The sequence below is a fragment of the Mauremys mutica genome, chromosome 3 (assembly GCF_020497125.1).
Source record: "Mauremys mutica isolate MM-2020 ecotype Southern chromosome 3, ASM2049712v1, whole genome shotgun sequence".
Classification (NCBI taxonomy): domain Eukaryota; kingdom Metazoa; phylum Chordata; order Testudines; family Geoemydidae; genus Mauremys; species Mauremys mutica.
Window position 1 is genome coordinate 190807469 of NC_059074.1, and position 17334 is coordinate 190824802.

The 17334-nt window shown below is 40.5% G+C and overlaps 1 protein-coding gene across 4 annotated transcripts in view; it reads right to left on the reverse strand.

Moving 5' to 3' along the window:
• XPO1 (exportin 1) overlaps nucleotides 1–17334 on the reverse strand; it is an 82674-nt gene that overhangs the window by 46137 nt on the left and 19203 nt on the right. For all 4 annotated transcript variants that reach the window (XM_045010276.1, XM_045010274.1, XM_045010275.1 and 1 more), the window contains 7 exons: nucleotides 16221–16293; nucleotides 4749–4810; nucleotides 4626–4670; nucleotides 4300–4481; nucleotides 3804–3852; nucleotides 3597–3716; nucleotides 3319–3447 (listed from right to left, as the gene is read on the reverse strand). In XM_045010276.1, the coding sequence (XP_044866211.1) occupies nucleotides 3319–3447; nucleotides 3597–3716; nucleotides 3804–3852; nucleotides 4300–4481; nucleotides 4626–4670; nucleotides 4749–4810; nucleotides 16221–16293 (660 nt within the window). The remainder of the gene's footprint in view (nucleotides 1–3318; nucleotides 3448–3596; nucleotides 3717–3803; nucleotides 3853–4299; nucleotides 4482–4625; nucleotides 4671–4748; nucleotides 4811–16220; nucleotides 16294–17334) is intronic.

Below are 17334 nucleotides of genomic sequence, written 5' to 3' on the forward strand. Positions count from 1 at the left end.
GACTGGTGGACCTCATGAGGAAGTCCCGAAGACTGGAGTCAAGTGCAACGCTTCATGGTGACCGCTGAGGCCACTGTCCTGGCTGCTGCGTTGGCTGTGTCCAGACCCAGCGGGAGAGAGGTCCTGGCCACATTCTTACCCTCCTCCAAGAGGGCAGCGAATTTCTGCCTTGAATCTTGAGGCAGAAAGAATTTTAAAATTTGGCCAGGGTGTCCCACAGATTGTAACTGAATCTTCCTGGCAAAACTTGTTGGGTAGAGATACACTGTTGAAGGCTATCCGTTGAATAAACCCCGCCCCCCAAAAAAAACAGGTCTGGGTTTTTTGTGCCCTGCCTATCCCCCTTGTTGGCTGCTGACACAACCAGGGAACCCTGAGTGGGATGCATGCGCAAGGATAGGTACTTGAACCCGCATGCAGGCACATATTTATTTTCTGACCTCTGAGGTGGTGAGGGGAGGAGGAGTTTGCCAGAGAGCCTTGACTGGACCCAATAAAGCCTCGTTAATGGGTAAGGCCACTCTGGAGAGAGCTGCCACAGCCAGAATGTCAGTAAGGCTGTGGGATGGTTCCTTAAGCATCTCAATTTCCATCCCCATGTTAGCTGCTATCCACTTCAAAAAGGTCCTGATGGGCCTTGAAGTCATCCTACAGGAGCAAGCTATTGGGCCCCGAGATGACCTTGTCTGGGGAGGAGGCTTCCTCAATGACATCCATGGGAGCCACATCCTGCACATTGGTATCGGGGTTGGTACTGGAGTCAGAGTCCGGTGCCAAGTGGGAAGGGGTCGTAGCCCACCTCTTCAAGACCACAGAGTACAATCGATGGGAGAGAGAACCCAGTACTGGGGGACAACTCCCAGGGTTGCAGTATGGCCACTGACCCTTCGGCCAGGTGCTGATGGGGGGAACCTGCATCTGGTGGTGGCTCTTAGGCTGCACATATGTTTCCCCTTTGGACTCTGATGAGGAGTCCTCCGTCGGTGACTATGTTGGAGTGGTACACCTCTCTGCCTCCATATGGTGCTGAGAGTCCATGGACCAGTGGAAGACCGGAGGTCGTGACAACAGGATCAGGGCGGGTTTACACTTAGAGTGCAAGGGAGCCCGGTGCCCAGAAGGAGCTCAATGCTCCCAGTCATCAGAGCTGGCAACTGTCCCATCGGAGTCAGGAGGGACGGGGGACCGGGAGTGACAGTAAATCCTTGACTGCTGCAAAGGCTTCTGGTACTGTGGTGGTTTCCGAGTCTCAGCGGCAGGTACCGCACCAGACTCAATGCTCTGGGCAGAGTTGATGGTGCCACAAAGGGACCAAGGGTGGAGTGGCGGCCCAGTGCAGTTTGAACTGCGCTGTCTTCCCCATGCTTGTCCTTTTTCTGCACCAGTGAGTGCCCTCTGTCGGTGCACTGTTTTTTGTCCATCTTCCTTGGCACCGGAGACGGTGAACGGTGCCAGAGGAGTGCTTTGTACCGAAGCCAAAATGCTCAGTGCAGAATGAGAGCAACTTGACTCTGTGGCTGGTCTGAGTGGCTTCCATTAGGATAGCCTTCAGTCTTTTTTCTCTGTCATTTTTGGTGAAGGGTCTAAAGTCCTGACAAATCTGGCACTTGTCCCTCACATGAGTTTCTCCTAAGCACTTCAAGCAGATGGAGTGTGGGTCGCTTACAGGCATGTTTGCTAAAGGAGGCACAAGGTTTGAAGCTCAGGGATTGGCGCATGCCCAGCCTCTGAAGCAAAGGGAGTCCCTCAACAATAGTGACTATCTACACTAACTACAAAAATCTTTGTACACAAAAAACTATGTTTAACAAACAAACAAAGAATTAGAATCCAAAAACCACTGGGAAGAAGCTTTGCCCAAGCAAGAGGGGTTGTTCCAGCAGTGGTAAGAAGGAACTGAGCAAGCGTGTGGCTGGCAGCACCCCTTATACTGGTACATGAGCGTGCGTGGCTCCAGATGGTGCTAGAGCCAGCACAACGGATACCGATAAGGGAAAAATCTCCAGCAATGGGGCACACCGTGCACACCCCCCCACATGGAATGGACATGAGCAAACACTCGAACAAGAACCTATGCTCCACTTAGGGCTAAATCAAGAATAGCTTCTCCTTTTGTAGGTTCCAGGACAAGCTGCTCCAAGAAGCGGTCATTAATGATGTCTAGACATTTTACCTCTGCATCCCATCCTAGAGTGACATACACCTAGTCAGTCAGTATGGGGTATAGTTGAAATCCCCCACTATTATTGAGTTTTCTATTTTTATAGCCTCTAATCTCCCTGAGCATCTAACTAGTACCATCATCCTGGCAGGTGGTTGGTAGTATATTCCTACTGCTATGCTCTTATTATCAAACACCAAATCTTTTTTCTCATATAAACACCAACCACAAAACCAAAAACTAGAAGACAATTCTGTACTGAAACAATGCACATCAATGTATCAGTGACTGAAAACTTAAAAGTAATCTAAATTCACTTGATAGATAGACAGACTGAGCAAGAGTGCAGCATGTTCTTTCAGAGAGGCCATCCTTTAAGGTCAAACAGCTAGAGTTAAAAAAAAAACAACAAAAAAACACCACCACACTGCTTTTATATAATTTCAATAAAAGCAAACACTTCCAAGGGTATCATATAGGATAATCACCAGGGGGATTTCTGGTTTCAACTGCAGAAATACATGTCTAAACTAAGTCATTCAGAAGGATGCAACTACCATACCTGAGGCTACAAACTTAAGGACCAGGTAAAATATTATGTAATGTACACAATGAAGATGTACTGATTTAGTGAATTTACTACACAACAGTCTGCAGTGTTTTCTGAAGTCCTTATGAAAGCTTCCATCAAATGCATTATTATTATTATCACTTTTTTTTTTTAAAAAAAACGCAAGCTAGGTGAACTTGCAAGGTCAAGTCAATGACGGCAGGACAAAAACAATGGTGGTTTAGATAATCTCAACTATGCATTTTCATGTTTTTGTTGTGTTTGTCTTAACCTGATCTTGAATTCTTGAATATAACAGTAGCCTGAAAAGATACTCTTCAAGTAACCGATAGGTACTTACAATCTTAACTTCACTTTAAGAAGTATTTTGCTTGTGAACCTTTAACTTTTGAATGAATCTTAGTAACATCTTTAAAAATAAACTTACAGTATAACATTCTGCTGCAAAAAGATAGCTAGTTTTCTATAATGAATGTGTATTGGCAAATATAAGCTAAGCTTCCTCTATTAAATTGATTTTGCTAAAAAAAATACAGTCAAAATTTAAATTAGGAAAGTTTATTTTGTACTAAGTTAAAAAAGTTACCTGTTTCAACTGCATCATGGTCAGCGTAAAGAGGGTTACAAACTGTTCCTCATACTGGCTTACACTGACACCTGCAATCTCTGTGAGGCACTTCAAAGAGACGTTTCGAAACATGGGAACATTTAAAAACTATAAGAAAGATTTCAGAAAGAAGATTAGGGATATTATAAAAAAGCAAATTACATATTAAGCATTTTATTTCGGTTAACTAAAGCTTCCATTTTATTTGCTAGTAACCATCAATGAAAAACAAAAACAAAAAACCCCCACATCATTACCTTGTATATTAATGTGCTGATTAACTTGGTCTCAAAAATGTATCCCAGTGGAATCCAGTTAAGGAATCTTAGCAAAGTTTCCAAAGTTGCATGAACAAGAGGAGCGTTTTGGGAATTTTCCTGTAATGGAACAAATATATAAACTAGTTTACTCTCTTCCTACGAAATTCCACTCTATTTTAAAAAAGTTATTGAAATTAGACTTACCATCACAAACTGACACAGTTGAAATATCTGAGAGAATTCATTGCACATACTAAAAAAAAAATAGTAAGATGTTAAACATTCAGCATCGCCACATTCAGTGAACTACACTGTCCACTTCAATAATGCTGCTTTTGCAGTAAGAGAAAAGTTTCTGTGAAAATTATACAGATATCTCCCCATGTGCAAATTTTGGTTTGCAATCACAGGCACAGAACACCAGTCCTGCTCACAATTAAGAGGGCTGAACTACACTACAATACATATAAATGTAGAAGCTGATCACAAAGCAGAAGTGTACACAGCTGCTAAATGAGTCTGGTAAGGTTTAACAGTGTCACTAAGAAAAAGGGAATCAAAATACTCAAATCGAATGTCAAATTTAAAAAGCTACTGTGGTAGCTAACCAAAAACCTTCAATAAGAGCAATTCTGCAGCAGCAACTGAAAATTTGATGTACATTAGATGTATGTGAAAAATTACAGAATATTTTACTTGCCTGTCTTTCAAATGCTTCGCTTTCACTTGAGTTATCTGTCCACTGGAGAAGTCAAAAACTTCTTCACTTAACAGTTTAAGTATCACCATATTGTTCTGGCAAAGACTCTCACTTGTCCGGCTTGCCCCTACGATATCACTTATGAATGTTGGCCAGTGTTTGGGCCATTCCTGTTTCAGTATCTGAAAGTACATAGAACATCCATGTGGTTGGTACAGCTTTCTTTCTAAACATCCCATACGCAAAACCAGTTCTTCTGGTTAAATTTGTTAGGTGTATAATTTTCTTAATGCAAGATTAAAAATGAAGTAGGAGCTAGAGTTTACCTGAACAAGAATCATATTCAGTTTTCCAATATACACTTTTTCTTTCTAGAGTAGAGAAAGAGAGAGTTAAGTTATCAGTAATGCTTTCCTCCCTTCCCATTTCCCTAAAGAGAATTCACTTACTTCTACACATGTTGGATCAGATGAGGTCTTGATAATTAAGCCGACAACATACTTTTTTATTCCTACAAAGAGAGTTACAAATTAATTTTCAACCTGATCTTCTATTATGGATAAACTACCTACACATGGAACCCTGAATCCAGAAGCATTAAACAGTCTCTCAGCAGTTGCACATGTACAACTTCAAGCTAGTTTTAATTACACATGCACGGGGATCAACTGGAAGATACAACCCAAAAACATCTGAAACTCTCCAAAGAATATCAGTTACTGTCTTCCAATCACATGCATATTTTAGTTGCATGAACTGCATCAAATGGAAGTCTTGTTGTTAAAACAAAGGAAGCTGCAGAATGACTAAGGATTGGAATGTTAAATTTTCTTATTTTAATTTCAATAGACTGCGTGCTCTAATCCAAATGAATCTATGTGCTTTACTGCCACTAGAAGTTCTGCCAGGTTTCTTGGGCTTCACAAAGATGGAGGCTGCTGCAAAAATGTGAAATAAAAGATACCTCGGGTACCAACTGTGGAAAGCCTATTAGGCTACTTTTCCCCAGGAACTGAGTCTGACACTAACCAGTCAAAAATGTCAAATATAGCAATTAGAAGAAGAGTTCTGTGTAGCTCGAAAGCTTGCCTCTTTCACCAGCAGAAGTTGGTCCAATAAAGGATATTTCCTCACCCACCTTGTGTATCTAAAATTCTGGGACCAACACGGTTACAATATTGTGAACATAAACAATTGGCAGCTAAGGTAACGCTGCAAGAGAGTTCACTGAGTACAGTGTATTCCCATCCCCTATCGCTTTTAGGGTTTGTCTACACTTTGAAAATCTTTAAAAACAAAACAAAACCCACCCACAAGTTTAGCTAGATTGGTGTTAAAATGGTGGGAAATATATAGTGCAGACAAGGCTATAGCCAGACCTGTTTTAACCACCACTTAAACCAATTGAAAAACATGTTTAAACAAAAATGGTGGTAAAAACAGGCCTAGCTTTCTCTACGTTATGTTTCTGACCATTTTTAATATAATTTCAACTGACCCAGTGGGAATGTTTTTGTAAGTTTCCCTCTGTACAGGCATGGCCATAGAGACATTATTCTGTTCACCTTGCCCATTTGAAATCATTTGAAAAAATTTAATAAATTTAAAAAAAAGTGTGTCATTTTTTCCATCATCAGATGCCATGTGTGAGCTTATCAAAATTATGCTTTCCTACAGTCTCTAACTTTTTCTATCATCATCACGACACGAGTCACTAACACATTAGTTCAGATCCACAGATTGGGCCTCGACTGATATATATGCATAATAGTTTTATAAGGCTGCCATAGATTGAACTCGCTTTACTTTTTTGATTTTAAAGCAAATATAGTACTTATTCATCAACAGTCCCACTTCTATATGGCTTTCACACAGCAATTAGAGAATCTGTCACATACTAGACAACTGAAAAGAAACTTTTCTAGAAATATATTTTTCTTTTGAATAATAGTTTAAATACACTATTTTCAGAAACAAGATATTATAGCCACTTAAAGCCATGTAACATTTGGATCCATTACCAGTTGTGAAGCGATCAGAGCAGTGGTCCCCAAACTGGGAGTCATGAGGAGTTGAAAATTATGCAAAGGCTGATGGGCCAAACCTGAGCAGGGCTGTGTGGCACTGGAAGTCACGTGCATGTCATGCACAGTATGTACCATTTTGTTAACTAGGCTCAGGGTGAGGCACCAATACTCCTTGTGGTTGTGTTGGTGAGATCCTCTGGCAGTGGGAACTTGTGCCAGGGCCAACGTGCCTGCACAGGGCCTGAATACCAGGGTTTTGGAGCTGTGCTCCGGCTCCGCTCCAGCTCCAGGCAAAAACCTGCAGCTCCACTGCTCCAGGCTCCGCTCCAATGCCCTGCTGAATACCCAGCGGCACCACCACCACTGCCAGGAGTAGAAAGCTAGGCCAAGACCACCAGCAATGTGGTGTAGTGGGGATGATGTGTGGGCACTCAGCGCCTTCTACCCCAGCAGCCTGTGATACCTGGGGCTGTACAGGTGCCTCCAGGGCTAGGACACACTTAGCAGCTGCCCGCAGCATGAGTAAATATCCTCCATCCACTTCGGTGTTGCCTGCACATGGTATTGGTGCCTCTCCACAAACCTGGCTAATACCAGGAACTATCTCCTCACCTCCACCAGACCCTCTTCCATCCCACCTCCAGTCAGCCCCCTTCATATCCATCCCCTCTTCTCCCACCTCAACAAGTCCCTTTCTCTGCTCTCTTAGACACACACAGCTTCTCTTTCAGCCCAACCCCACCCAAGTATCTCCCTCAGGACAGAAGGAAGCACTCCCCCTCTTCCAGCCCAGGGGTCAGGTTAACAGAGGTAAGTCCAAAGGGAGACATGGCATGAAAAAATTTGTGAGCCACTGAATTAGAGCAGTGGCTCTCAACCTTTCCAGACTACTGTGCCCCTTTCAGGAGTGATTTGTCTTGTGTACCCCCAAGTTTCACCTTACTTAAGAACTACTCGCTTACAAAATCAGATATAAAAATACAAAAGCGTCACCGCACACTATTACTGAAAAACTGATTACTTTCTCATTTTCTCTGTATGAAATTTTAGTTTGTCCTGACTTCGCTAGTGCTTTTTATGTAACCTGTTGTAAGACTAGGCAAATATCTAAATGAGTTGATGTATCCCCAGGAGTACATGCACTCTTGTTGAGAACCACTGCTGTAGACAACAATGGACCAGGAACTTAAAGCTCTTTGCATATAAATGGTCACATGACCAACATAAGTGACTGTTTATAGATTTTACCTAGTTACTGAGAAGTAACATATTTCTTACCCTAGGGGTGGGGAACCTTTTCTCTCACAAGCCATTGAACCACAGGGGGGGGGGGGGGGGAGGGAGGGGACAAAAAAACCAGCCCACACACAATCACGGGCCACTCACCCGCCCAGGGAGGCGCGACGGCTCAGGGTTTCCCCCCACAGCGGGGCGAGCCAGTGCTTGCAGCTCAAACCCCGCAGAGGGGTGCGCCACGGGGCGGATGAAATTAACCAATGGGACGGATTCGGCCGTGGGCCATAGTTCCCCACCACTGCCGTAACCCATTAAAAAGCCTAAACTACCCAGTTCCCATTGCTTTTGGGGAGCTGAGATTATTCATTTCTACTGTAACTATATATTACTTACAGGGAGTATTATGCAATTCTACTCCAGATTCTTTTAACGGACCAAGTCATAGATTATATTTCTGAATAGGAGTAAAAAATATTTTAACTTTAACCCTTCGATAAAGTTTACAATAATGTTTCATTATGAGAGCAACTCAACGGAACTGCTGTCACAGGATATGTTTAAACTTGTTTAAACAGTGAGTCAAGCACATGAAGAACTTGTTTCATAAACTGCATTCTCCATTACTACTTCTGTTCAAGCTTTAAAAATTGTAAACTTCCACACACCATTATGAAAGTGTTCTCCCTTCTCCCAAATACCTGCTAATATCTATTAACAAAGCTTCTTAATGTTCTGGAAGCACACTGAAAGCTTCATAGAAGTTTATTTTGCGGTCTTCCCCCATATTATAGGAAAGAATGGAGTGTTCATAAACCACAAATGAACAAGAGCAGAATGTCTCTTTTTCAATCAAGACACCAGTTAGGACTGACTGTAAGGGGACACCTACACAGCAATTAGGCCAGCCACAGGTGTTTAGGTCAGTCAACTCTGGCTGTAAAATTGCTGTGTAAAACTTTCAAACTCAAGCTGGGGCCCAAGATCTGGGACCTTCCAAGAGGGGAGGATCCCAGAACCCGGGTTCCAACCTGAGCCCAAACACCTACACAGCAATTTTTAGCCCTGAAGCCAGAGTCAGCTGACCCAGGACAGCTACAGGTCTTTTATTCCAGCGTAGACATATCCTAAACATCTTGCAGACGGTACTCTGCTATGGAGGAGCAAGTCTATATTGTGAAATTGGAAGCCATTCTGGAAAGAAAGGGTTTCAGGGGAGACCCTGGCTAAACAATGGGTTGAATGGACAGCTGGACAACAGCGGCGGACACAATACCTAAGTTTAATAAATACTGTAATCATTTTAACTAAACTGAGAAATGGGAAATGCCTCCCACACTTTGGCATGTTTGCTGCTTTTTAAAAAATACACACATTTTAGGTTGTAATCCCTTGTCTGTATCTGAACAGCCCATGTTCAACAGGGCCTCAGTCCTGACTGAACTATAATGTCTGTTCCTAGCCTCTATTACATGACACTGTGCACCCTTAACTGGATTATGCAAGTGCACGCAGATCCTCAGATAGAAGGTACTACATAAGTGACAAGTATGTCACAAAACTACCTTGTGAACTTAAGACCTTTATGCATAATACTGAATTTTAAACAGATATATAGCACTGAAACCTCATCTATCTAAAAGTACGTTTAATATTTTTATAGTCTAAGTACTATAAAAAATAAACTAACCATATGTGAGACAGGCAATTAAATACTCCCACTTTATACAGAAAGGGAAACAAAGGCAAAACTGAAGTGAATGCTCAAGGAAATTCAATATCAGAATTAGGACTAGAATTCAAGACTTCTGGACTCCCAATCCCGTACTCATACCTCCAAGATCACAGATCGAGATCCATGACTCTTGTGATAACTGGCCAAGATACATGTCAGGTTTGAACAAGCTCTGAAATACTGTCTTCTTACCGGTACCCTTTAGAAAGCGATAATACTTTCCCCACTATCTTAAATTACTTTTAACACCTTTAGAGTTGAGATTGGTTTGCAAATGAAAAAGGTTGAAAACCACTAGACTATATAATCACAATGATCCCTTCTGGCTTTGGAAACGATGAATAATAAAAGAGTGGCATTTAGTACAACATCCTATTTTCTTGTTCTCATAAAAAGTAAGGGGGGGAAAAAAAACAGATTTTTTCCCTTCCTGTCCTCTCCCTGAAAATTTTATACAGACTCTTATTCCCCCAATTAAAGTACATTAGTATGTGCCCTCTCCCCATCAATGAAGTAAGCCAACTAGGGCTGTCAAGAGATTAAAAAAATTGATTGTGATTAAGCGCACTGTTAAACAATAACAGAATACCATTTATTAAATATTGTTGGGTGTTTTCTACATTTTCAAATACACTGACTTCAATTACAACACAACACAAAATGTATAGTGCTCACTTTATGTTTAGATTACAAGTGTTTGCACTGTAAAAAAATACAATAGTATTTTTCAATTCACCTAATACAAGTACTGTAGTGTAATCTCTACCATGAAAGTTGAACTTACAAATGTAGAATTATGTACAAAAAACCCACCTAATTTCAAAAATAAAACAATAAAGTCCACTCAGTCTTACATCTTGTTCAGTCAATCGCTCAAACAAATTTGTCTACATTTTCAGGAGACAATGCTGCCAGTTTCTTGTTTAAAATGTCACCTGAAAGTGAGAACAGGATTCTCATGGCACTGTTGTAGCAGGTGTCACCAGATATTTACGTGACAGATGCGCTAAAGATTCATGTGTCTCTTCATGCTTCAACCACCATTCCAGGGGATATGCGTCCATGCTAATAATGGGTTCTGCTCAATAACAATCCAAAGCAGCATGGACCGACACATGTTCATTTTCATTATCTTAGTCAGATGCCACCAGCAGAAAATTGATTTTCTTTTTTCATGGTTTGGGTTCTGTAGTTTCCACATTGGAGTGTTGCTCTTTTAAAACTTCTGAAAGCATGCTCCACACTTTGTCCCTCTCAGATTTTGGAAGACACTTCAGATTCTTAAAGTTTGGGTCAAGTGCTACAGCTATCTTTAGAAATCTCACACTGGTACCTTCTTTACATTTTGTGAAATCTGCAGTGAAAGTGTTCTTAAAATGAACATGTGCTGGGTCATCATCCGAGACAGCTATAACATGAAATATATGACAGGATGTGGATAAAACAGAGCAGGGGACATACAACTCTCCCCCAAGGAGTTTAGTCACAAATTTAATTAACTTTTTTTTTTTTTTTAAACGAGCATCATCAGCATGGAAGCATGTCCTCTGGAATGGTGGCTGAAGCACAAAAGGGCATATGAATGTTTACATATCTGGCACAAATTCTTGCAACGCTGGCTACAAAAATGCCATGCAAATGCCTGTTCTCACTTTCAGGTGACATTATAAGTAAAAAGAAGGCAGCATTAGATCCTGAAAATGTAAACAAACTTGTTTGTCTTAGCGACTGGCTGAACAAGAAGGAGGACTCAGTGGACTTATAGGCTCTGAAGTTTTGTACTGTTTTGTTTTAGAGTGCAGTTATGTAGCCAAAAAAAAAAAAAAAATCTACACTTGGAAATTGCACTTTTTAAAAAAAATAAATTTCAATTGGTATTATATTGTTTAACAGTGCGATTAATTTGAGTTAATCATGTGAGTTAACTGCGATTAATCAACAGCTCTAATGCCAACCTAATTCCATAACCCACTAGAGCTGTAAAATGGGGGAGGAGGGAAAGAGTCCTTCATCGCACCCCATGAATAAGCTGCTTCTACAGTTCCCTGCTTTTGGTAGGCCAAGAGCTTAGTACTAAACTAAGCCCCTTGCTCTTAGCCAATGTGTTATACTGACACTGAACACATTCATTGTCAAATGATGCTAGAGAAAAACATTCAGATTTCATAATAGACTGATTAAACAAGTGTCCACACTAACTCAGTGAAAGATAAGCTACCTTTACCACAAAAGTAGAATTTCATTTCACATTACAAAGTCAATTACCTTTCATTACTGGACCATAGGCACAAAAACCAAGGTATCTTTCTGGGCAAGCTTTCCATATTTTGTATCAGAAAACCAACCTAGTTCTCAATTCCCTATAAGTGTGCAGTCATTAGTTAAGAGTAACATTATCGTAGATTACAAAGTTCCTAATACTAATCAGCCCTATACAAAAAACACTTATAACATTTTAAAAAATTTAAATAAGCATCAGAAGACTTTGCATCAGCAATCACTGGTGAACATGTAGTATTCTTTCCTTCATTTTATTAACTAAAGTGCTTGCATTCAAGACTGTGCCATTTTACTACTCATATACTCAAAAGGCACTAGTTCAATGTATGGACTGAACCAACACATTCTTCTTCCCACTCTACCCCTCAGAGGCCTTAATATATTTTCTTCCAGAGCTTGCAAAGTCACCTTGTACACTGAGAATTGACAAAAGCAATGCGTTCTCCCAAGAGCTGAGCACCCTAGCAGCAAGTCTAGCTCATCCCTTTTGTAACCCGCATCTTGACACCTCAATATAGCAGAGACCAAGTTGCCAACAGTACACTGGGACAGACACTTGGTCTTTATACTTTTCTTTTTTATCTTAACATCTTCCCAAGAGTTCTGTATTCCAAGAATCCATGTTTGTCCAGATGGCGCTTTTTTTTTTTTTGGACAGGCCTTTAAAAACACTAAATTTATAAAGTAGTTTAAACCGCTGACTTTATCTTTGTTCCTGATCTAGAATCAAATCACGAAGGATACAGTTAAAATCGGCACAAAAATGACCAACATATTCATCAATTTTAAAAACTAAACTGCAATACTTGAAAAAACCAAACGTAGCTATGCACAACTTCAAAAGCACTCGTCCCAGAACACCTCAAAATGCCAATTGCCGATAGGGCTGTACAGTGTTGAGAAATTCAAGGCAAAAATGAGAGTAGAGATCCAAGTCCAAAGGACACATCTTCAGAAGATTGCTTCCTGCATTTGGAACTTTGGACTGAAGGCAAAAAATAAATAATCCCAATGAATGGAAATTCCACTAGTCCAAGACCTACTACTACTAAAGCCCGCATCAGTAACAATAAATGTGGCCATTCTGAGGAACCAATAACCATTTTAAAACAGTTTAACTAGTTTGTGTCTCACAAATAAGACTAGAAACAAATGTTGTACCCCAAAGGAAAAATTAAGAGGTTCAGCTTTCCAATGGCACACGTCACTGGTTCATCTCCCATAGACCTCATGATCCCCAAATCTTTAAATCAGGTCATCCCAATAACCTTGTTTTCTCCCATTCACAATTGAATCCACACCTAATTTTAAACAGCTACAGCACTTCTCAGGATTGTGACTATCAGTAGAAACCAACATTTTTTTTCCCCCCATCTGAAAATAGCTGGCATCCCCAGCTTTCAAGGCAAGTCATTACTTCTTTAACTACGTTTCAATAAATATTTACTGTGAAAATCCAGCCAGAGGATGGTAAGTGTTGTAAAAATAAGATGGTAATTAAAATTACCTGATTCTGAAGTATTGGTGTCATATTGCTTATTTTGTTACTGAAGGTTAAACTCCTAAAAAGTCAATCTTAAATGTGGCCCCATATTTTACTTTTATCCAGGAGAGAGTCTTGCCCTTCAATTGGATGATTGGGTCAAACTGAGCAGGCCTCAGCTCCACCTATGTTCAGCTTGTGGGCAATTAGATAGCCAGATAAAGGTTAGAGAAGTTCAGTTCTCTGCTATCAGGCCCCTGCCATTAGTAAAGGCAAAAGATGAAAACATGGCAGAGCTGAAATACCCATTCAGCAGGCTCTACTCCCTCCTCCATCTGATGCTCCTGAAGCCAAAAAGATGGAGCCACAGAGCCATACCACAACTCCGCATATCTGGCTCCACTCCCCTTCCCGATACAGTTCTCAGGATGTAGGGCAGAAAACAGAAGTAGATTGTTTAGTTTTAGAACTAGGGTTGTATTTTAGTTTCTTTTAGCTACTAGTCCAACTATGATCATTCTAGTAGCTGAAAGCAAGTAAAACACAATCCCAGCCCTAATACTGGACTGATAGTCCCAACCTGCCAAAAGACAAATGAAACTAAAGAATATAGTGTAGACGAGTGTGATTTTCAATAGAAGAGTGATTTTTCAGCTACTGTTACAAGTAACATCTAAGACAGTTTGGTCTATTCTCCCCCCGCCCTCGTACCTCACACACAACTGTTTTTTTCTGGCCTGTGCACTCATTAATCCAATGCACGTTTAAGTCATTTACTCATGAAAATGTGTTATATCTGGTCAATCAGTTCACTCCTGCATCAGATATCCCGAGCTTTTACCACATGTGATGTTGGGACTATTGCCACCTACTTCTTTACCCCTGCCCATCTCCACTATGGGACACAAGTGGTGCTGAGTTAGCAACTACTCACTCTGTCCTCAGCATCAACTGCTGACCCCCCAGCTTTTCCCCACCTTCCAGCTCCAATTGTAGGAAGTCTGAATAAGCATCAAACATATCAATCAGCTGCCAACTGTTTTGCAAATGACACAGAGTGCGTGAAGGAGAGCAGCTGTGGTAAGTACTGTATAGAGAAGTGGTGCAAGAGGAGAGCAACAGAGAGCCTACTTTGCTTGGGGGCCCAATGTGACATTGTGGGCATCTTTGTTCTTATCCAACAATCTTTCCCACAGTGATCTTACTCAAAACTGCCTTCTTCTATGCCTTCTGCATTTGTCTCCTTGAGTCAAATAAGCATGTTTACAGCCAATTTCTCCCCTTCCCCCAATTTAAAATAAATCTACTTAGTAAATTATGCCCTGCCAATGGTGCCATCCTCTACCATCTGAACATCTATTAAACACATTAATTTGACTAAACTTCATATACAGTCTGTACCAATTCTCTATTCTCAGTGACCCATTTTGCTTATGTCTTACACACAGCAAGAAGGTTGTTGTTTAATTTTACATTTTCATTTTTTCTAACCTACTATTAGACTTACTAGATTTCAAGTTGAAGATGTGCCTTTAGAGCCCTGAAAAATTCCCAGAAGTTCTACAGAGTTTAATGTTTTTATCTTGGCTTTGACGCCACTTCCTGAGAGACTGTGTGACTTCCTGCTACTGATGTCACAAACAAATCCCACTTCTACATCTATTGTTGGAGCAATAATCTTAAAAATGGACAAAAATATCACATTGGATGGGAAACAATGATTTTTTCCATTAGCATTCATCAGACAGTACTCTTCATCAAGAACAGGTCCTCTTTAAAACCGGGAAACTGTAGTGCTTAGCACAAGAGAAGCAGCAGCACAAGTTCAAGTGGCATTTCAAAACTTCACTGAGAAAAATCACAGCAGAAGTAATATTTTAAGTCTCCTGGAACTTCAGAAGTTTTACAAAACCCACTACCAGTAACAAAAGAGTATAAAAAAGTTTAGAACAGTGACAACCATGTTCAAGAGCTTTTTACATAGCTAATACTACCATGAAATTAGTTTAAGGTCCAAATGTCCTGACTTGCCTGAGCTAGAAACATCTTGATGGATTAACTATTCCAACTATTTCCTCTCACTGGCGAAGGACATCTGATCAGTTCAGAATACTGCAGAGTTTAGCTAAGGATTCTTATCTTCATTTTATCAGTTATACTAACCTCTGCAATTTTAAAAACTTGTGCTGTAGACCAGTGGTGCTCAACCTGGGGTCTAGGGCTCCATGGGGGGCCATGAGCAGGTTTCAGGGGAGTCTGTCAAGCGGGGCCAGCACCAGACTCACTGGGGCCCAGGACAGAAAGCTGAAGCCCCACTGCATGGGGCTGAAGCCCGAGGCCCTGAGCCCCACCACCCGGGGCTGAAGCTGAAGCCTGAGCAGCTTAGCTTCATGGGGCTCCCTGAGGCCCCAAGAAATTGCCCTGTTTGCTACCCCCGATGCCGACCTTGGCTTTTATATGCAGAAAATCAGTTGTGACACAGGTGGGCCATGGAGGGGGGGGTTGGGGGGCGGCCTCAAAAGGAAAAAAGTTGTGAACCCCTGCTGCAGACTAGTGATAGAAAGGAGAATAGATCCAAGAATCAAGACTGATTCATGGAGTTAGAAATTTCTTTAAGGGCAAAAAAGCAAAGAAAAAGTGACAAAAGTGGAGGTTTGCGCCCTACATGATTTTAAGTTACAGAAATCTCAAATTTCATATCTCTTATTTTTTGAACAGACTCTGAAGTATCTAATTGTCTAGTGGAATGTGTTAGCAGCAGATACAAGTGTTCCCTTATCTGCCAATGTTATTTTGAAAAAAGTTACCAAAACAACGTACACATTTTTTTTTAAACCACTTAAGGAGTTCTGTAACAGTCAACAGAGATATCTATGGCCTGATTATCAGAGTGCTGAGCACTCTCTCCAACATCATTACAGTTAATGGAAGCTGCAAGTGCTCAGCATCTTTGATAATCAGCCCAGTAAAGAATAGAAAACTTGTCCTGATATACTCACAAATGTTACAGTATGTATCATTCATCTAGTAAATCCAAAAGACAAACCAGCTATATTTGAAATTGAAAGTTGTTTAGGTAACAGACTGAAGTTTCTAAACATCAACAAACATAGTTAACTATCAAATTCAAAATCGTCATACAAAATGTAGTGTATTTTCCTACCTTCACACTGGTTCCTTGGAAGAATTTTCCATCTCGTTTTTATCACATTTTCCAAAATTTGCAGTCCATAATACTGAAAATTGGAGAAGAACATTATGTGAGTATGTTATTGTAGGACTGACAATAACTTTTAGGATTCTCATTCAAGCAAACATTCACACTTAACATGTAAGATTTCAAAAATATTAAACTAACAAATTTAGTTAAAAATAAAGTCTATTCACCCATTTACTGAGTTGTTCATGCATTTTTCTTGTTTTTATTGTTTGCTACTCTAAGCAAGTCCTGCTGTTTGATCATGCTCACACCAGGAGGAGAAATAAAAAAAAAGCCATTTGGCAGCCAAAGGGGCTATCTGTAGAAGAGAAAGTAGCAGCCAGATATGAATTCACAACATAAATGACTGCCCATATGTTCAAGTATTAAGATAACCAGGCTCCTAAAAAATTTAGCAGCTTGGATGATTTCCTCTACTATTCTTCTGAGCTGAAAGATCTTGGTTTAGCATTATTATGTACTGTCACTGGCACTTTCTAAAGAAAGTGTTTCCCAAACTTCACTGGTGTGTTACTTAAGGAACAGCAAGACAACCCACAGGTTTACTTAATTTCAATCCCCACCCCTACAGCAGCTATTTCTACAATTTAAAGATGATCTTTTTTGCTCAGTCAAAAGTAATTAAAATTTTAACATGCACTCTGAAATCCTTTTACCTTTCAGGTATTGCTTCCTGGACTCTGACCCAAAAATTTGGCAAGTGTTTACTTGGGAGGGGAGACCACTTCATTCAATCCATTTTGTCCCTACTGCCTACTCACCATAAGTAGTAAAGAGACTTCTGGCATGACCAGCAACTTAATAAGTCATGCACTTTAAAAGTGAACAGACAGAAGGGAAAAAAGGGAAAAGGAATTTTGTGTTTCTTTAGTCAGTGGTTGCTTAGGGAGAAAGCCAGTACCAATGCCTGAAAGGTAAAACTTATTCATGTCTATGTAGTAGTATGACTAGAGTTTGGCTGAGAATAAGAGTTCATCTTTAAAATGGTTAATTGTCACACAAAGTAGAATTCATTAGCATTTCAACCAAAGGGATCATGTAAACTGCACACTTTAAC